General features: G+C 42.9%; 1 protein-coding gene and 1 long non-coding RNA gene across 3 annotated transcripts; one reads left to right on the top strand and one right to left on the bottom strand.

Moving 5' to 3' along the window:
• Window positions 1-157: 157 nt before the first annotated feature.
• Window positions 158-7,466, top strand: LOC136004196 (uncharacterized). 2 transcript variants are annotated; one of them, XR_010608267.1, is made up of 5 exons: window positions 158-493; window positions 692-779; window positions 1,269-1,788; window positions 2,783-2,931; window positions 6,192-7,466. It is a non-coding gene; the product is annotated as an uncharacterized LOC136004196 (long non-coding RNA). The 2 variants fall into 2 exon arrangements; XR_010608266.1 differs by having other exon boundaries at window positions 158-779.
• Window positions 7,467-10,273: 2,807 nt separating this feature from the next.
• Window positions 10,274-16,519, bottom strand: LOC136004460 (vacuolar protein sorting-associated protein 35-like). The gene is made up of 5 exons (XM_065660946.1): window positions 16,448-16,519; window positions 13,259-13,333; window positions 12,789-12,885; window positions 11,890-12,013; window positions 10,274-10,460 (listed from the first exon to the last, which is right to left on the bottom strand). Exons 1-5 carry the CDS (start codon window positions 16,448-16,450, stop codon window positions 10,274-10,276), a joined length of 486 nt encoding a protein of 161 aa, XP_065517018.1. The 5' UTR covers window positions 16,451-16,519.
• Between the last annotated feature and the right edge of the window lie 4,540 nt (window positions 16,520-21,059).

Here is a 21,059-nt window from a genome sequence, read left to right as displayed (position 1 = left end):
CCACACCCTTCCCATTGGGCCGCTCTGAGGAAGTGGTGCGCTCCGGGCCAATTGGCGTAGAAGCCGATGATTGGCGGTGAAGCCAGCCAATCTGCTGTCGGACCTTGCCGCGCAGAGGTTTGCGCGCTGCGGTGGGGCGAGTGGGAGTGGCGATTGGTCTTCACTCAGCCCAGCGTCATCAAGTACCGCGCGGGGACGGTGGGGGTGACGGCAGTGGGGCTCGCCGGGGCCTGGTCAAGCTGCGCCGCCAGGCTCCTCCCCGGTTGGTTTCGACCTTCTTTGTCTGCGATTGGTGTGAAAGAAGCCACAGGCCTGAGGGTGTGGCGGTCAGTGGAGCTGCCGCCGCGGGCCTCGGACTGCCAGTGATGAAGAAAGGGCGGCGCGACCCTGGATCGCTGAGCTCTGCCGCAGCTCTTTCCCTGAGCGTGTGCTGCAGCCGCGGTGCCTTGATCAAGATCCCTAATTTAAAATATCCTTAATTAAAAAAGAGGAGGTGATCCCAATCCCCTTCTTTTCCCTAGTCTCTTTTGCTCTTCTCAGCCAGTAGTGGCTCTTTCTGCTTCACTGGGTTGCAAAGGACCAAATGGTTAAACAGGAGACCTGTTCAACCGCTGAGTACTTCACAAATTAATGCCAACAGTTTCATTTGAGGCAAATGCACTATACAATTATCACTCTTGTTGTTCTTTAGGTATAAATCCAGCCTCTCTGAAGCACAGCAGATGAACCTTGATTTCTCAAAACCACTCTATAACGGCTGCACTATTCACTGCATGCAGGTGGGTAATGCTTGGAGGGATCCTTATGTACTTAAATGCTTAGTGAAACACCAAACAGAAATAGCACTCACAATGTAAGCAGCTGATTCATTCAGTATATCTGAAGGGTCTTGCTTAGCCCATCCTGGAAATGGAGACAGCTGTAGCAAACCAGGACTTTCCTTACAGTGAAATCTCCAACCTATGCCATATTTGCCTTAAGGAGAAAGCAAAAGTTTTGTATCAAACATACAGAAAAGGATCTTGAGTTACTTATCCTAAAATAAATGAAACCTGTGTGAGAAACTATAGACTAGTGTATTGTTTATTAAGATATATGTTAAGCCAAATGTAAAGGAACTGACAGAGATAAAACACAGCTGGCCAAGATAAGATAGCCGCAAGATGTCCCAGGAACTGGCAGAGATAAGACTAACAACTCCCTGCAAAGACATATGGGTGAAGTATCAAAGGAGGATGACTTCTCACCTTGGTCTCATCGATCACCAGGAGGCAGGAAACTACCCCCTAACAACAACTGAAGCATGCGCAGAGTACCTCCACTATTTCATGAACACGGAAGTAAAGATGTATAAAAAGGGGCTGTTTGAAATACTTAACACGGCAGTTGGCAGAGCGCAGACTCCCCTGTCGTCCAGCGCTGTCTTTGCTCATATTCTACTTGCTATAATTAATAAAATTTTAATTGGATTATGATCCGTTGTGGTCTCAATTTATAACAATTTCTGGTGCCGTGACTCGGATAAGGAACGGTGGGCTTTGGTCCTCCGGGGAGGCGCCCCGCGACATTTCGTGGCCCTGCGACCAACAGCTTACCTCATCCTTACCGACGAACCTAAATGCTAGAATATGAGCAAAGAAGGAACCGGTAAAATCCCATAAAAATTCTGTGCACCGGAGTCCGGACGAAGACGCAGGACGCATAAGTATATTGCGAAATTTTCCGCAGAGCGAAATTGTTCGCGGCGGAGGACTGCAGAGTGATTGTTCACGGCAGAGTAGTTCGCAGGTTTGCCGTTCGGGCGGGATTGGGTTTCCTGGAATATAACGAATGAGAGGTTCGATATACTGAACCAAGCGAGTGTGGACCCTTAAGTACTGCGGTTCCCATATCCCGCGAGGGACTGGGCCAGGAACAAGGGGGAGCGAGTGAGTGCGTGTTCGGAGATATTCCAGAAGATGGGGGCAAAGGGCAGCAAGCCTTCGACTCCCATGGGATGGGTACCCATTGTACCTAAGAATACCCCTCTGGCATATATCTTAGACAATTGGAGATGTCTCCCTGGAACCTTAGGGAAAGATAAGCAAAAAATGATAGAATATTGTACTAAGATATGGGGAGGGAAGAAGATTTTTAAAAATGTTTTTTTTTTTTTTGGCCAGTATATGGGTCAGAAGAAGATTGGGTAAGACAGCAATTAAACCTCTGGGTTAATAATAAGAAACCCCTTAACCCTGAGGAGAGTCAATATGCGGAAGTGTGGCTAAAAAGACCGGGAGCTAGACTTTACCCGCTGAATGAGATAAAAAAAAAAAAACTAAACAAAAGAAAAAGAAGGTATAATATGAAGCGGGGACAGATACTAAATATGTATAGGCGTAAGGGAATAAATGTAAAGGAAAAACGACCCTGGGTGTGCATACTTTGGAGGAACGATCCCCATGCACCTCAGCGCTGAATAAAGCATACCTACTTTACAACTTTAACGAGTTGTGGAGTCAATCCGCGTATCAATTTGGCGAGCCAGCCAGGAGGCCTCTGTTCGGCTGCAGGATCGGGTGAGGAGCGGATATCCTAAGCCCCACCCCCAGGCCGCTTGCCTGGGGGAGCTCCGCTTATCATCCGCTCACTGCGGGGACAGACAGCGACCTGCGCCGGCTGCGGAGAGGCGGTATGCTTGGAATTTAGGTACTTTGGGGGGCCTGTAGGGCGTACGCGTGGCCCGGGGCTCCTGGTAAGGCGTGCAGAGACGTCTGGCGCACAGCGGAGTTCCCCTTGGCAGGTAGGGCTTGCAAGCTGGGGGCTCGTCGACCGATAGCGCGGCTGCAAGCGATCCTGGAGGCGGATCGGGCGAGCCCGGGTTTTCGCTGCATCCCAAGTTTTGGGAGCCAAGGCGGACCTGCTAATGACCGTGTAGGAAGCAGGAGAAGGGTAAGCGGAACCATAGTGGGAGTGTGTGGGATCCCATGTGTTTCTGTGTGACTGAGACGTAGCGAAGCTACGAAGCGAGTGTGGAGTCCTAATCCGCGGTTCCGTGTCTCCGCGAGGGGAGCGGCCGGAGACGGACGAAGCGTTTATGTTTTTCTGTCCTGTGTCTTGTCTGTGTATAACCATCAAGCAACTTAGAAAGCGGGGGAAGGTCCGGCTACCCCTCCCGCAGTGGATAACTTTACGAAATACAAGGGCAAGGGAATTTCCTATATGCCCTGTGAGAGTATGTGCCTTGTAGGAGTGTAACTGTATGTGATGGGTGGCATTTCACGTGGATATTGCCACTCAGGACACCGGTGGGGCAGATACTGCTCGGGGTCTCTTAAAAAACACTGCCAGGTAGAAAATTATAATTACCTAATCGGTGACCAGAAATAAAAGATTACTTTGTGGAGAAAAACCACAAAATCCTGGCAGACTTCCGGGAAGTTAGAATGGAAAACTGAGAAAAGGTTTATAAAAGGTATCAAAGAAAATTTGAGAAGATGTGGTTACAAAGGGAAAAAAAAAATAAAATGGGAATACAACAATTAATGTCTCTCTTTTTGGGACAATCAACGGGGGATATTAGGAAAACCTTCGTAACCTGACATATGAGTGCATAATAAGTTTTGAACAGTGGAACCTGCTGTGGATACTAGGGCTGTGTAAATTTTGCTGAAACTGAAACTATGTTCTAATGACAGGGGAGTTGATCTGCAGAACCCAGAGATACTATCTTACTGAATCCCCTGAGAATATCATAAAACTTGTGTGTAGGTGCTCTCATATTTTAAGTGCATTTGCAGAGCACTGGGAAAGAGAAGCTATAGAGATTTGTAAGTGATTGTTTGAAATGGGAGCCGGTCAAAACAAGGGAATTGTGAAGAAAAGCCCATTGGGTTACATTTTGGCACATTGGAAAGAACTGGGAGGTTCTTCTGGGGGCTCGGTAAACAAGAAAACATTGGTAAAATATTGTAATCAATGGTGGCCTTTATAAACTTTGGAAAATCAGGAAAAATGGCCTAAAAATGGAACTCTGAATTCTAATGCATTTTTTTACAATTTATGTTGGTTTTGAGGTGGCCAAGAAAATGCAATGAAGTAATGTATGCAGATATGTTTCACTTTAAGAAAGTATCTGGAGTGGCAGACAGAATGTGAAATTAATATAACTCTGCCAGATCCCTAATTTTGGTTTTGGAAAAGGACAGGGAAAAACAGAAAGCTAAGCTGGAGAGATGTTGTTCAGCCTGTGATATTGGGACAGTCATCAAGAAAATTATATATCACAGGTACCTCCGAGAGGAGCACCCTCTGCCTCTGTCCTATCAGGTATTGATAAGGAGGAGGAAATTGCTGTCACTGGCAACAAGCAGCACATTCACATTCAGGGTTAAGAAGGGGTTAAACCAGAAGTGCTGTTGCAGAGGCAGGCATCTGTAACCCCTGCAGAGCAGGGTGAGCACCTGTGAAAAATAATAAATAAATAAATAAATAAATAAAAAAGGGAAAACCGAAGGGGAAAGGAGGGAAGCTCCCGCAGTTCCTGTGTTTGAGCATGGAATGGGTGCTGGGGCAGGCAGACAGACATGTTGACAGACGGGATTGAACGGTTGATGAATAAATGTGGATGGGAGTGAAGGAGGAAGCATGGAGAGTGTATAGGAATTGGAAATAGGTAGAAAAGAAAAAGCTGGGTCGTGCTACAGCCACGGCTGCGCTGGTTGCTTTAAAACTGGTGGAGGACGAATGTCGGACAGAAGTGGGGGAGTGACCTCCTCTTCTGTGGAACCGGATCGGTGTGAGTGCTATGAGGAGTTTGGACGCTGGGAGTGAGACTACCCTAGTGGGAGTGCCATGGGGTGGCTCGGGTGACTGAATTGGAACTAGGCTGACGGGACCAGGGGAATCTTCCCTAGCAGATCCACTGGTTATAATGGAATTTTTGGTTGATACAGGTGCAATGTATTCAGTTTTAAACAAAGCTTTAATACCTTTGGGGACGATTATATGATGATAAAAGGGGCGACTGGCCAAGGTGAAAAGGCTTATTTTTGTAAACTACTAAAATATCAATTGGGAAAACAATGGGGCATCCATAAGTTTTTGTATATGCCTAACTCCGCAAAAGCTCTTTTGGGGAGAGATTTGTTAGAACACTTGGGAGCAACCTTTACTTTCAAAGGAGGCGAGATCACTTTAAAAGTAAACGACCAACAGTATATAGAAATGTTAAGAGCTTAATTTTGATCACTAATCATGTCGAGGGAGAAGTCAGATTGAAGATATACTGTATCAGGTATTCCCAGGGATATGGGCTACAAACATACCTGGAAGAGCTCTTAAAAGAATACCAGGTACAAACGGGGAACGTGCTGTTACAGTATGTAGATGATCTGCTCATAGCAGGGAATAATAAGGAGGATGTAAGAAAAGAAAGCATTCTATTTCTAAACTTTCTTGCACAAAAGGGCCTACGGGTATCACAAGAAAAGTTACAATTTGTGGTGGAAAAAGTGAAATATTTGGGACATTATTTGTTTAACGGCCAGAAAATATTGGAGCCAGTCGCATTAAAGGCCCAGTGACGAGACCCCACTGGAAAGTAATCAGTACTCCAGGTGACACCAAGAAAATCCTGAAAAGATAACGTAATGATAGAGACTTTATTTAATTATTTTGCCGCATTATCTTTTGGTATAAAGTGTGTATTGCTGTTTATATTTGCTATAATTATTTCTCCTCTTTTCTATTATATATGGAAGCGTACAAAGTGTGTTGAAGGAAATTGCTAAACTTATGCAACCACACAATAGTGAATATAGAAGATATGCTGATGTAAATAATGTATGTACTCTAGATATACGAATTAGGTGTAATAATTTGAATTGCAATTGTTATCCATTTGCTTGTTTTAGGTGTAAGGTATGTCAGGATAGATGGTGGACACACTGTGAATGTGGATGCCCTCCAATAGGAGTTTGCACACAGTGTTGGAAAATCCAAAGAACACTCACTGAGTGGAAATTAAAACAATTAGAGTCTAAAACAAGAAATTATTTGGGAATCCCATGAGTGGTGGGAGATTTTTGCCAAATGAATAAACCCTCAATATTATTGTTACCACTCCAATGAACCAGTCCCCTTTATAGCCGAAATTTTGATTATAAAGTGTAGAAGGGAAGTACTAACTGTATCTTGCTTTGCCCCATTAGTTAAGGCTGCAAAGTGGGAAGCCTATGTAAACAGGCAGAAAGCCCGAAACAGCTGTTCTCCTGAAGAATTCCCTTGCTGCCGAGAAGATGGTACACCCCGTGGCTCAAAGCAACCGAGTCGACGGGCGAGGCAGAGGAGGAATAAACTGTGGAGAAAAGAACCACAACAATGGAATGCAAAAACAGCAATGGCCAAACTTCCCCAGGACTGGTAAAAATATACTTAAATTGGCAAAATTGACAGACACCCTTTTTCCTGGTATACCGTTAGTTTTGTTATTGATAATAACCCAAGCAAATGGAAACCCGCATGAACCATTAAAGTGGGAATTAATATCGTGGGAAACATCCAAAGTGATAACCACTTTCACTGGGACGGGACACCCTGAATTCCCTGTACAACCTTAATGTAGAACTCCGGAAAAGGTTAGATCAACGTAAGAAAGATCGTGAGGCGGGCAGGTCATGGTATGAAAACTGGTTTAATATTTCACCTTGGCTAACCACTTTGTTGTCTGCTTTAGCAGGGCCGCTTATTATATTGATTTTGGGACTTATATTTGGGCCTTGTATATTACGCTATATTTTACACTTTATTAGAGAATGGTTTGACATAGCTAAACTGCTTATTTTAACTACGGGATCTGGGGTAAAATATAAGAGTGTATCTATTGATGAGGATGAAGATTGTTGTGAATGTGTCATGCCATATAAAAAATATACCTATGATTGTAAGGAATTACCTTGTGAGTGTTATGATAAATGTTGGGAGTGTGAAAAAAGGTTGGCTTACAATTCTGAAAATGAAAGTAGTGTTTAATAAACAATAATAGGATAAAAAAAAAAGGGGGGGATTGTGAGAAACTATAGACTAGTGTATTGTTTATTAAGATATATGTTAAGCCAAATGTAAAGGAACTGACAGAGATAAAACACAGCTGGCCAAGATAAGATAGCCGCAAGATGTCCCAGGAACTGGCAGAGATAAGACTAACAACTCCCTGCAAAGACATATGGGTGAAGGATCAAAGGAGGAAGACTTCTCACCTTGGTCTCATCGATCACCAGGAGGCAGGAAACTACCCCCTAACAACAACTGAAGCATGCGCAGAGTACTTCCACTATTTCATGAACAAAGAAGTAAAGATGTATAAAAAGGGGCTGTTTGAAATACTTAACACGGCAGTTGGCGGAGCACAGACTCCCCTGTCGTCCAGCGCTGTCTTTGCTCATATTCTACTTGCTATAATTAATAAAATTTTAATTGGATTATGATCCGTTGTGGTCTCAATTTATAACACCTGTCTTCCCTGTTGTGTAATTGGATGCTGTGGTTAATTCTATTAGCACGTATCCATGGCACTGCTGAAAAGCTTCTGTTAGTGTTTAGCACTTCACCTTCCTTCCTCTGAGTCTAACAAGAAGTCATAGTTTAAGCCCAGCCGGTAACTCAGAACCACGCAGCTGCTTGCTCACTCCCCCACTTCTCCCCCCACACACACACTCCTGGAAGGATGGGGAGGAGAATTGAAAGAATGTATATCCCACAGGTTGAGATAAGAACAGTCCAGTAACTGAGGTATAATAAAAAACCGCTAATACTACTACCAATAATAATAATAATAATAAGGGAAATAACAAGGGGAGAGAATACAATTGCTCACTACCCACCAACTGATACCCAGCCCGACCCGAGCAGCAGTCTGGGCCTTCTGGGTAACTCTCCCTGTTTATATACTGGGCATAACGTGCTGTGGTATGGAATATCCCTTTGGCTAGTTTGGGTCAGGTGTCCTGTCTCTGCTTCTTTCTGGCTTCCCATGACCCTCCTCCCTGGCAGAGCATGACACTGAAAAGCCCTTGATCGGGGCAAGCATTACCTAGCAACAACTAATAAAATCAATGTTTTATCAGCATTATACTAAAGTAAAACACAGCACTGCACCAGCTACTCAGAAGGAGAAAAATGACTGCTACAGCTAAACCAAGGACACCAGCATAGCATGACCAAACAAAAGGTCCAACTAACCCAAACCTGAGTTTCCTACCTAGGATATGAAATAGCAGGAGGACAGAGAGAACTTGGAGCTGCTAGAAAGGAAGCCATTTGTCAGACTCCATGACCGTCGACCATCAAGGAGATCCGGACATTCCTCAGAATAACTGGATGGTGCAGACTATGGATCCATGATTATGGTGTTCTGGTAAGACCACTATATGAACTGTTGAAAGGAACCCCTCACCAGGAACCAGGGTAGGAAATCCTGTTTGTTTAAATGCCACAGATGTAGGTCACCATTCAAACTGCAATCATACTATTAATGTAGATGGTATCGTAGTTCGGTAGCGGCCCATTCCTAAAGGGAAAGGATGGTACTGGTTATGTGAAGAAAACGCTTTTAAAACTCTATCACCCAACTGGAAGGGGACATGCAGCTTAGGTGCTGTAATACCCAATTTCACTATTATTGACAGGTATCCTTCCGGGACCTCAATTAGAAGCTTTGCTAAACGGATTAAGCGAGGGTTTAACCCTATTGTTGGACGGCACACTGCATTTCATAGTTTTGTAAGAGGGCTAATTCCATCTTTGGGAATAAGTGAATTAGAGAAGGCAATTGTAAATATCTCAGCAACCATAGAGGAAATGGAAAGTAAAAACATTGATATAATCCAGGCAGAACAACAAGAGATAACCAGCCTATCTAAGGTGGTATTACAAAACCGAATGGCTCTAGACATGTTATTGGCATCACAAGGAGGGGTTTGTTCCATAATCAATGAAAGTTGTTGTTCCTATATAGACCAAAGTGGCAGAACTGAAACAGATCTGGAGGAAATTTGGGAACAAACTAAGGTATTTCATGAAATGGCCATGGATGACACCTCCTGGGGGTTTGAAGAAATATGGAAAAAGTTAACTTCATGATTACCTGATCTCTCCTGGTTGAGGCAACTGGTTGCATGAATATTGGTGTTAATTATTTTAATATTGATTACTTGTGGTATGATACAATGTTCCCTCTGGTGTTGCAAACGATCTATGATAAATAATGAAGATGGGAAAAGGAATGAAATTAAGCACCAAGTAGAAACGGGAAATTATTTCAAAAAGACTTTTGATGGTAATGGTAATATATGAAACGTTGCAAAAGAATTTGCAAAAGGACAGAAAAAGGGGGGATTTGAGACAAGTGGGGCACAAAATCGGAAAATGGAATATATAAACCTTTAGAATTAGTTTTAAGTAATGTTAAGTTTGATGGCTTTGTAACAGTAGCAATGGAAAATTACTGAGGTGTAGGATACATAGAGAAAAAATAGAGTCCAGCTAGATATCATACTGAGAATTCTCACACAAGATAAATCATTATAGTTGACATAGTTTTAAGAAAAACAGTCTAGAAGAACAGGACACAGGGATAAGGAGTATCTGGGAATTGCAGGCGTCCAGGATGGGCTACAGTTAAACTAACTGATAAGTAGGAGGATAGGAGTCTCTGGTGCTAACAAGCCAATTAAACTGGTATGAGCATCTACTGCGCATGCTTCAAAGGCTGCCAGAAGCGATGAAGATTGTTGGAAGAAGTAAACGACCCTCAGAGACCACCACCACAATTCTGTACGCATGCAGGGAACTTTCTGGAAAGTTATGTAATCAATACATAGCCTCATGAATATGTATGTATGCCCAGTGACTATAAAAGGACGGCTTGTGTGGCAATTGGGGAGACACACATTAGGTGGAGCTGTCCCCCGTGTCTCTCAGCGCCACAATAAAGAATACCTGCTTGTCAACTTGAAAACTTTGTTGGCGAGTTTGTTCCTGAAGTCTTCTCCAAATCATATGTTCTGTTTAAAACAATTTTTAAAAAATTCTTCCCTGTGAGGGTGGTGAGGCACTGGCACAGGATGCCCAGATAAACTGTGGCTGCCCCATCCCTGGCAGTGTTCAATGCCAGCTTGGACAGGGCTTGGAGCAACCTGGTCTACTGGAAGATGTCCCTGCCCATGGCACAGGGGTGGAACTGGATGAGCTTTAAGATCCCTTCCCACCCAAACCAGGCTGAGATTCTATGATCTTACTCTGCTTGCTCGCCTTCATCTGGTAAGATATTCCTGGTACACTGCAAGAGATAGTTCCTAAGAAAGAGGCCTCTAAGAGGATGCTGTACTCCGCGGCACATCTCCACCAGGTCTTTCAAAATATCTTTCCTGGACTGTGGAAATGACTTGACATAGACCACACCTACTGTTATCAGGAGATACCTGCAAAAGGCACAGGATCAAACAATAAATTGTAAACAACAACAAAACACTTAAAGGTAACAGTTCCTTTCTTCCATCCTGGCAGTATTACCAAAGCACAGAAAGCAATACAGTATCACCTAGGTCCCATAATTTTGGATATTAAATTAGCTTTCAACTCCTGCTATCCTCTGCCAGAGAGCACAGCAAGTCTGAACAGCTACCTGGCCTCATCACAATGCTTTACACATAGTTCTGAATGCTCTCAGATCAGCTTGTCTATACTTTCAGCACTCCACTAAACTGGAAAACAGCTCCAGCACATGTAGATAAGTAATCTGTTATGGTGAAGCAGTTAAGCCTCCTTCACACTTTAGTCTAGCAGGAGAGGTGTTATGCTCTGCAGAAACCCCCAGGCCTGTACTTATTCCTTCAGCACCTCTGTATTAAGCAACAGGTAGAAGGGACATGCAAGATGCAAAGGACTGATGCTCAAGTGTATTGGACTCCCCTTCAGCTTAAGAGAAAAAACTTATAACACTCAGAATTTTCACATATTCTGTTTAGAGGCCTTAAGCCTCTGGTGCCTCTGTCTCCTGCATGGATGTGCACAGAACCTCCATGAAAGCACCAGAAATGCTCATGAGGGATAATGAGAGTCTACATCAAACAGCCAAGAAGACAACTCAAATTATTATGCAAAGGGGTAAAGATGTTGTGGCAGTCATTAGCCAAACTCCAGAAACCGCATGAGGATGCAGCCTTGTGTCTCCAAAGCCTCTTCATGGCATGAACATAATGTCAGGAATTAATAACTGCATTACCAAACAAAATCCAAGTCCTAAGTCTGAATATCTAGATCTACTCCAGCCTAATGGTCACATATTTAAAGATAAGCCTTCCAGTATCATCTTCAGCATGCTATCACCAAAAGCACACATTCAGAATCACAAAGCTTTTTAAAATTAAGTTACAGAAATTTTCAGCTTCCTTCTCACACTTCTTACCCTCCAAGAGACAGACAGTTATGAAGCATCTGCTCTATGTGAGGATCTAAGACCTAGATCCTCAGTTACAAGTTCATTAACAGATAACTGAAAATGTTAATAAATGTGCAACCAATCTCACTGATCAGAATGTGATACTAATCTTCCACTGACCAGCTCTTTACCCAAAAGCCAACTTTTTTCCAATATCAAAGTGCCTCCATCTTGGTCATGTGCAAAACCAACACACTGGCAGGAAGAACTGACCCTGCAGCTAGCTGCACTCTTGGCCTAAATCTCAGAAGTTCCATAGCAATCAACTCTTAAGATATGCAGAAATACTGTTCACCATTGAAAACTGAAATCTTGCTGTCAAGCAAGAACAGAGTCAATCATTATTCTGAACCCAAAGTCCAACCATTATTCACTATTTTTAACACACACAGTAACATATACGCACTTACAGTCTTGGAATAATATTTCCAGCGTACTGTACTAGCTCATAAAGGTCTGCCACTTTCCTTCCTTTGGCAAATTCATCTGTCAGGTAGACTTCCAAGTAGTGCAGCTCATCAGAAATTGCCATGTCTTTCTCATAGTTAAGGATTTTAATTTAAAATATTTATAGCAGGTTTACATAGTAACTTGCTCATTCACACCAAGGAGGAAAGATGCTGTAACCAAATACAATCATGCCCAAGTAAGTAGTACTTCTGAAACAACAATCACTACTGGGATAAACACGCACAACTAACCCCAAGCCTCCAATTGTCAGCTTTAGCATATTAAAGGGGGGGAAAAAAAAAAAGTCAAAAGAGCAAGCAAATTAATGTGACTGAACAGAGTATCTAAAGTAAAGGTATACTATGTGTTACAGAAGAACATCACCCACACCTGGGAAAAGCAGTATTTGAATATATTCACATTCTATTCCTAAGTCTCATGAAAAGGCTCCCCCTTCTTCAGATACCACAGTATGCACAAGTAAACACACTGAGGAATTGACTTATGGTTAGAAGCTAATAAAATAACAACAGGCAAAAAAAAAAAGTTGGTTTTACAGATTTTTGGGGTAGCATACCGCGAGATGTTTTACAGAGCTGCTATTTTTACAGAGCTAGACTACTGAAGCCTCCCAGAAGATATAAAAGACATTAAAGACCTGCTTTATACCAAAGGGAAAAGATAAACTTACACAGTGAGCAAATAAGCGTATATTCTCCTACAATATATCCAGATAACCAAATACTGAGAAAAGTGCTAGTAAATACAAGACAGAAGAGATGCCATTGTACCAAAAAAGCAGATGAACATTTAATTCAAAATCAGCATTTCAACTATTTGTTTCCTCTTCAAAGGATACAGAGCTCATAATAGCTCTTTGGAGATAACATAGAAGTCCGCAGCTCACCAAGCATGTTGGAAGCATGTTTCAGAGCATCCATGAGCTTGTTTTTGTCCTATAGAGGAAGGGAGAATATTCCATAAGAAATATTAGGCAACTACAGTATTTTAGAAAGCTACACTTTTAGCCTTTTTAAAAAAGCAGATGGAGGATACATACTGCCAGCAGACCACTGTTAGAATTCCTCTTTCCCTGCTTCTTGCCCAACACCACCACTTCACTGAAAGCCACAGTTTATTAGGCTGCATATAACTTAGACTTACGCTGCATAGAATCACCTGGCATCACAGGATACAAGACAAACTTCTAATCTACCACCTACACATACTTGGGTTACTTTTCCTCATAGCACTGGAGATTAGTATTGATTTACTTGTTTACTCCTAGCAGATAAGAAGCCTCATTGCATTTTAAAGTCACATTCTTACCAAGCATCTCTTCATCTGGAAAGACTGCACCTTCACAGCCTGAATGGCTTCATCCAGAAGTTTTTCCTGTTCATCCTGAGAAGATTGCTGTGTTATTGGCTTGAAAGAAAACCAATCAAAAAAACAAAAAAACGCAACACAAAAAAACCACCACACCACAAACAAACAAAACCCCAGAATTCAGTAATTTCTATGAAGCTGTTTATGACTTCATTCAAACTGGGTTCACTCAGTTTAGAATGAAGTGCAAGTGACGCTGCGGCATGACCACTCAAGAGTTATTGAACAGCTGTGTGATATGCAAGGGAGAAAGCTCCCAGGACTCCGCAAAAACCTCAGGTCAGGGAGGAGATTGGTTATGAGTAGCCTGTGAACACCACTGGTTCTTGGAGTGCAAAGCCAAGAGGACACAACAGGGTCAACTTCTCCCTTCTAACATTTAGAGGTCAAAAACCCAGTGCAAGCATCTGGCAAGAGAAAAGCTTCAAGAGAATGCAAAGACATGACTATGCTGAGAGGAAGCATTGTTACTTCCTTACACAGAGCTTCAAAGCAAAGCCTAGACTGCACAGATGCTTTCCTGTACTCACAATTCTCAATTACCTACTGTCTAAGCCACAGAACTCTATTAAGGACAAGTTTCAGACAAGCAAAGGATAACGTACAGTTAGTGCTTTCTGGAAGGTAGAAGTGACTTACAGAAAGCAATAGAAAACTGAAAAGAAGCAACAACTCTTCATGTCCACTACTTATCCCAGTGACCCTCTTCCTCTTACCTTTCCTCAAAAGCCTTCAACATCTTTTGCCTTTCCAAGGATCATACTGCGTTTCCTTATGATTCAGAGACTATGATCTTTCTAACTAAATCTCAGTAATGAGCTAGCAGGCTATGAGCTACATCACCCTAACCTTAAAACCAGTATCCTCAGTAACATCTCCTCCCACACACCCCATGTGTGCAGTCCCCATAAGTGTCTTTTTGGCACTGAGGTGTTCATTAAAATAGAGAGGTTTTAATTTATCAGAAACTTCCTCGTTATAGAGCACTGCAGCTTTAGCACACCCCTGTTTTCTCCCATATTTAATTAGGTTCTTGTTCTGCAATTGAAATCTCCCCAAAGACTCACAGACAGTATCTCCCCCTTGTTTTCCCATGTACCCTTTTCCACATACAGGAAACAGACAATGCCAAGCAACACTCTTCTTGCCTCCATCGCACCCAAATAGGCAGCAAAACTGCCCTTGAAAGTCTTCCATCACCCAGCTAGATAAAAGCAAGGCTGATCTGATCAAACATTGATGATCCTGCTTCAAGGAGGAGGGTTATAGAAGATAAAGGTTCCTTCTAACCATCACTTCTAGGACTCAATGTGCCTCAGCAATATTCAAACCACACCAATAATTAATGAGTCCATTTAGTCAATGGAAAAAGCCACCTATGCTAATTAGAGTGACTGCACCTCTTACAAAGCTCTCTCTGTAATTAACAAAGTGCAGATGTTTCAAGAAACAATTTAAGCATAAGGCAACAATAGCATCCATGGCTAGATGAACCTACTTCCCAGGCCATTCAATAGCAGAAGCAGAAGTTTTTGAGAAAGGGAGGAAAATAATCCAAATCCTTCTGAAGGCAGGTTGTGCCTTAAAATGGAGTAATGTCAAGGGACTTGCACAGGAGATTCAATTTTTGGGAATAAAATGGCAAGATGGACATCACCAGATCCCCACAGATGTGATCAACAAGATAACAGCAATGTCTCCACCAACTAATAAGAAAGAAATGCAAGCTTTCTTAGGTGTTGTGGGGTTCTGGAGAACGCACATCCCAAACTACAGTTTGATTGTAAGCCCTCTCTATCATATGACCTGGAAGAATGATTTCAAATGGGACCCTGAGCAACAACAAGCCTTTGGAAAAATTAAATAAGAGATAGTTCATGCAGTAGCCCTTGGACCAGTCCAGAACAGGCAAAATGTAAGAAATGTACTCTACACCACAGCTGGGGATTATGGTCCTACCTGGAGCCTCTGGCAGAAAACTCCAGGGGAGACTCAAGGTCCACCCCTCAGCTTTCGGAATCGGGAACACAGAGGATCCAAGGCCTGCTATACTCCCACTGAAAAAGAGATGCTGGCAGCCTACAAAGGAGTTCAAGCTGCTTCAGAAGTGATTGGCACTGAAGCACAGCTCCTCCTTGGCACCCCGGTTGCCCATGCTGGGCTGGATGTTCAAAGGCAGGGTCTCTACACATCATGCAACTGATGCTACATGGAGTAAGTGGGCTGCACTAATTACACAACGAGCTCGAATAGGAAATCCCAGTTGTCCAGGAATTCTAGAAGTCATCATGGACTGGCCAGAGAGCAAAGATTTTGGAATGTCACCAGAGGAGGAGGTGATGCGTGCTGAAGAGGCCCCACCATACAATAAACCGTCAGAAAGTGAAAAGCAATATGCCTTGTTTACTGATGGGTCCTGCCGTATTGTGGGAAAGCATCGGAGATGGAAGGCAGCTGTAGGGAGTCCCCTATGACAAGTTGCAGAAACTGCTGGAGGAGAGGGCGAATCGAGTCACTTTGCCGAGGTGAAAGCCATCCAGCTGGTCTTGGACATTGCTGAATGAGAAAAGTGGCCAGTACTTTATACTGACTCATGGATGGTGGCAAATGCCCTGTGGAGGTGGTTGCAGCAATGGAAGCAGAACAACTGGCAACACAGAGGTAAACCCATCTGGGCCACTGCACTCTGGCAAGATATCGCTGCTCGGGTGCAGAACCTGGTGGTGAAGGTATGCCATGTAGAGGCTCATGTACCCAAGAGTTGGGCCACTGAGGAACACCAGAACCACCAACAGGTGGATCGAGCTGCTAAGATTGAAGTGGCTCAGACGGATTTAGATTGGCTACATAAGTGTCATTTACTTTTAGCCCCGTGGGCCCATGACACTTCAGGTCATCAGGGCAGAGATGCAACATACAGATGGACTCGTGATCAATGGGTGCCCTTTAGCAACGGACCCTATCACCCAGGTTATTAACAAATGCTGAACGTGTTTCAAATAAGCAAGCCAAGCAGTTAAAGCCTCTCTGGTATGGAGGGCAATGGCTGAAGTACAAATATGGGGAGGCCTGGCAGATTGATTATATCACACTCCCACCAACCTGCCAAGGCAAGTGCTATGGGCTTACCATGGTGGAAGCAACCACTGGATGGCTGGAAACATATGCTGTGCCCCACGCCACTGTCCAGAACACTATCCTGGGCCCTGAAAAACAAGACTTGTGGCGATACAGCACCCCAGGAATAACTGAGTTAGACAATGGGACTAATTTATGGAATAGCCTTATAGACACTTGAGCCAAAGTGCATGACATTGAGTGGGTATACCACATCTCCTATCATGCACCAGCCTCTGGGAAAAACGAATGGTACATTGGGCAGTTAAAAACTACACTGAGAGCAATGGGTGATGGGACTTTCAAATATTGGGGTCCACATTCAGTAAAAGCCACCTGGTTGGTCAACACTAGGGGATCTGCCAACAGGACTGGCCTAGCCCAATCAGAACTTTTATGTACTGTAGAAGGGTATAAAGTTCCTGTGGTACATAAAAAGAAATTGCTGGGGAAGAAAGTCTGGGTTATTCCTGCTTCAGGTAAAGGCAAACCCACTTGTGGGATTGCTTTTGCTTAGGGACCCAGTTATAATTGGTGGGTAATGCAGAAAGTTGGGGAAGTCCAATGTATACCTCAAGGGGATTTGATTTTAGGGGAAAACAGCCAATGAACTCGATTATCTGCTGTTGCCTGCTATATAACACTTTTATCACCTATCACCTTGATGCCTGTCACTCTTTGCTTTGAAAAGAAGATACGTGCCATCATGATCATCAGGAGATAATAAAATCATGGGAAAGGCGGCAGCAGCAGAACTGTCCTCAGATCACCATCGACTGACCCTGCTTCCCTCGGATCATCACACCAACAAAAAAAAAATTTTTTTTTTGCTTTTGAATGGGAAAATCCTGACACAGGAAGGGAAACTCAATTAACTTGGACAGTATTACCTAAAGGGTTTAAAAACAGTCCAGCAATTCATGGAAATCAGCTAGCACGAGAACTAGAATCATGGAAGCCACCTACTCAGACGGGGACTCTTACAATATGTGGATGACTTATTAACTGCTACAGAAACAAAGGAAGAATGTATCCAGTGGACAGTGGAATTATTAAATTTTCTGGGACTGAATGGTCATCAGGTATCCAAACAAATGGCCCAACTAATCCAAACCTGAGTTTCCTACCTAGGATATGAAACAGCAGAAGGACAGAGAGAACTTGGAGCTGCTAGAAAAGAAGCCATTTGTCAGACTCCATGACGGTCGACCATCAAGGAGATCCGGACATTGCTGGGAATGACTGGATGGTGCAGACTTCGGATCCATGATTATGGTGTTCTGGTAAGACCACTATATGAACTGTCAAAAGGAAACCCTCCCTCTTTAAAATGGACTTTAAAACCTTATGAATTAGTTTTAAGTAATGTTAAGTTTGATGGCTTTGTAACAGTAGCAATGGAAAATTACTGAGGTACATGACACAGAGAAAAAAAAAGTGCAGCCAAAGAACACACTGAGAATTCTTGTACAAGATAAATTGTTATAGTTGACATAGTTTTAAGAAAAACAGTCTAGAAGAACAGGACACAGGGATAAGGAATATCTGGGAATGGCAGGTGCCCAGGATGGGCTACAGTTAAACTGATAAGTAGGAGGACAGGAGTCTCTGGCGCTAACGAACCAATTAAGCTGGTATGAGCATCTACTGTGCATGCTCCAAAGGCTGCCAGAAGCAATGAGGATTTTTGGAAAAAGTAAACGACCCTCAGAGACCACCACCACAATTCTGTAAGCACGCAGGGAACTTTCTGGAAAATGACGTAATGTATGTATGCCTAGGGACTATAGAAGGATGGTTTGTGTAGCAACACAAAGACACACGTAAGGAGGAGCTATCCCCCCTGTCTCCCAGCGCCGCAATAAAGAACACCTGCTCGTCAGCTTGAAAACTTTGTTGGCAAGTTTCTTCCTGGAGATTTCTCTGAATGAATCTGGCACCCTAGATGGGACCCTGTCTGCTCAGCTGCAGGACCCACTGAGGACAGGGCTCCCTAGGGCCCTTGGGAATTTTTCCAGGAGGGACCCCTCAAATCATTCAGATCACTGCAGGAGCAGACAAGGACCATCTTCATAAAAGGTATTCTTTTCTTTTGTAAGGTCTGTAAGGTGCAGGGGGCATCTTGCATAAAGACTAAATTGGTAATTGGATTGGTTTGGTAAGTGGACACAACGTTTGGAAGCCTTCTGTAAATCAAGATAGGAAATCTTGTAGATAAAGATGCATACACAGCTGCTAGCATCCATTTGGTATACACCCACAAGAAGCAGGGGGCATCTTGTGGTTTGGGTCCTACAAGACGCAGGGGGTGTCTTGTAGAAATGGTTTTGGATCTCGTTGGTATTTGATTTATTTTGTGGCTTGTTACATTAAGGACTTTGGTCTTCTGATTTTGATATCAGTGACAGACTTGTAACTAAGCAGGGGGCATCTTGTGGTTTGGATCATACAAGACACAGAGGGTGTCTTGTGGAAATTGTTTTGGGTCCAGTGTGCTATCAACAGCCCATAAGGGATTTGATTCATGATACTGTCAGCATGGGTCCCTGAATAGGTTAGTCAAATCACCCTCCAAAACAATGGGCCGTCTAGTACGGTTCCCACAGTGGGACTCAGACAGGCTGGTCAGACACAAGGGTCTCATCCTTCTTGGGACACTGACAGGCTGGTAAAATATAAAGGGTTCAAGGAAACCCCCCTATTAATGTTACAATATGGTCTAAGCCATAGTGGTTAGGAAGTATTGCCTTTGATTCTACTGGTATTTGTCTTATTTTGTGGCTTGGTACAGTAATGATTTTGGTCTTGTGATTTTGGTATTGGTGACAGGATGCTATAACTGTGTTATTAACTGTTGTTTGTTTGACTGAATTTTAGTCTCCGTCTCAAGTGTTGTAACTGCGTGGAGTGTGTCTGTGGGATCCCGTGTGTGTGAATGTGAGATTGATAATGGAAAATCATCAGAGTGAAGAGATCTTGAAAAGGAGTCCTTTAGGGTGCATTTTGGCACACTGGAAGGAACTTGGAGGGTCTCCTGGGGGCTCGGTAAATAAGAAAACATTGGTTAAATACTGTAACCGATGGTGGCATTTGTATATTTTGGAAAATCAGGGAAAATGGCCTAAGAATGGAACTCTGAACTATAATACATTGTTACAATTAAAGTTGTTTTGAGGGGGCAAGGAGAATGGGATGAAGTCATGTATGCAGATGTGCTTTTCACTTTAAAAAACCACGTGGAGTGACAGACTGAATGCAGAATTAATATAGATCCGCCAGATCCCTTAATTTTGGCTTTGGAAAAGGACAGGGAAAAACTGAAAGTTAAGCTGGAGAGATGCTGTTCAGCCTGTGATACTGGGGAAAGATGTTTAAATTAAAAACAATAATCAGGAAGATAGGCTGGAAAATTATGTATCACAGGTACCTCTGAGAGGAGCACCCTCTGCATCTGTCCTATCAGATAAAGAGGAAGAGACTGCTGTCACTGTTCTGGCACATTCACATTCAGAGTTAAGAAAGGGTTAAACCAGAAGTGCTGTAGCAAGGAAGGCATCTGTAACCCCTTCAGAGCAGGGTTGAGCAGCTGTGAGAAAAAAAAAAAAAGGGAAAACCAAGGGGAAAAGGAGGGGAGCTCGAGCAGCTCTTGTGTTTGAAGGTGGGAGGAGGGATGTCAGGCAGAGGTGGGGAGTGGGCTCTTCTTCTGTGGAACCGGACTGGTGTGCATGCTATGGGGAGTTTGGGCGTTGGAAGTGAGACTGCCCTGGGGGGGAGCAGTGCCATGGGGTGACTCTGGTGACTGAATTGGAACTAGACTGACAGGGACCTGGGGAATCTACCCTAGCAAATCCACTGGTTAAATTAAAACCAGGGACTAGAGGAAATAAAGTGGAATTTTAGTGGATACAGGAGCAACTTATTTGGTATTAAATCAGAGAGAAAAGAATTAGTTACAGATGTGGGAGCTACTGGCCACCAAGCAAAAGAAAGAAAAAAAAAAAAAAGAAAAAAAAAAGAAAAAAAAAAAAGAGAGGCAAACAGGAGGACATCCCTGAAACAGAAGAAAACCTTAATCAGGTATATCTGGGAGTATGGGCATCTGAAGTTCCAGGAAAGGCGAAAAATGTTTTGCCTCTTAAAATGGAAACAAAAAACAGGGGGGGCTTCCCAAATAGAATAAAACAATATCCCTTAAAATTAGAAAAATCAAAGGGAATCAAAACAGCATTGATAATTTAATATAGATTATTAATTGAATGTGAATTGGAATCTAATACTCCTATCTGGACAGTAAAAAATATGATGGGGAAAAGTTGAAGATTAGTTCACGATCTCAGAGCAATCAACAAAATTGCAGAGGATATTCATCCAGTAGTAGCTAATTCGTATGACTTATTGACTAAATTGAATAATAATCAGAAATGGTTTGTCATCCCGGAATTAAAGGACGCTTTCTTTTTCTTGCCATTGGCCAAAGAAAGCCAAAACTGGGGTACATAAATTTCTATATATGACAAATTCACCCAAATCATTATTGGAAAGAGATTTATTAGAACATTTGGAGGTGATCATAACTTTCAAAAGAGGTGAAATAGAACTAAAAGTAAAAGAGGACCAATTAATT

This window comes from Lathamus discolor, chromosome W (assembly GCF_037157495.1).
Source record: "Lathamus discolor isolate bLatDis1 chromosome W, bLatDis1.hap1, whole genome shotgun sequence".
In the NCBI taxonomy this organism is placed as follows: domain Eukaryota; kingdom Metazoa; phylum Chordata; class Aves; order Psittaciformes; family Psittacidae; genus Lathamus; species Lathamus discolor.
Note: the sequence above shows the minus strand (reverse complement) of the source record. Positions and strands in the feature narration are given on the sequence as shown.

Excerpts from the sequence above, each read along its gene's own strand:
- LOC136004460 (XM_065660946.1), bottom strand. Across the intron at positions 12,014-12,788 it reads AAAGAGCTATTATGAGCTCT|ACATGGCAATTTCTGATGAG; the intron begins GTATCCTTTGAA and ends ACTATGAGAAAG. Across the intron at positions 10,461-11,889 it reads GGAAATATTATTCCAAGACT|GTATCTCCTGATAACAGTAG; the intron begins GTAAGTGCGTAT and ends TGCCTTTTGCAG.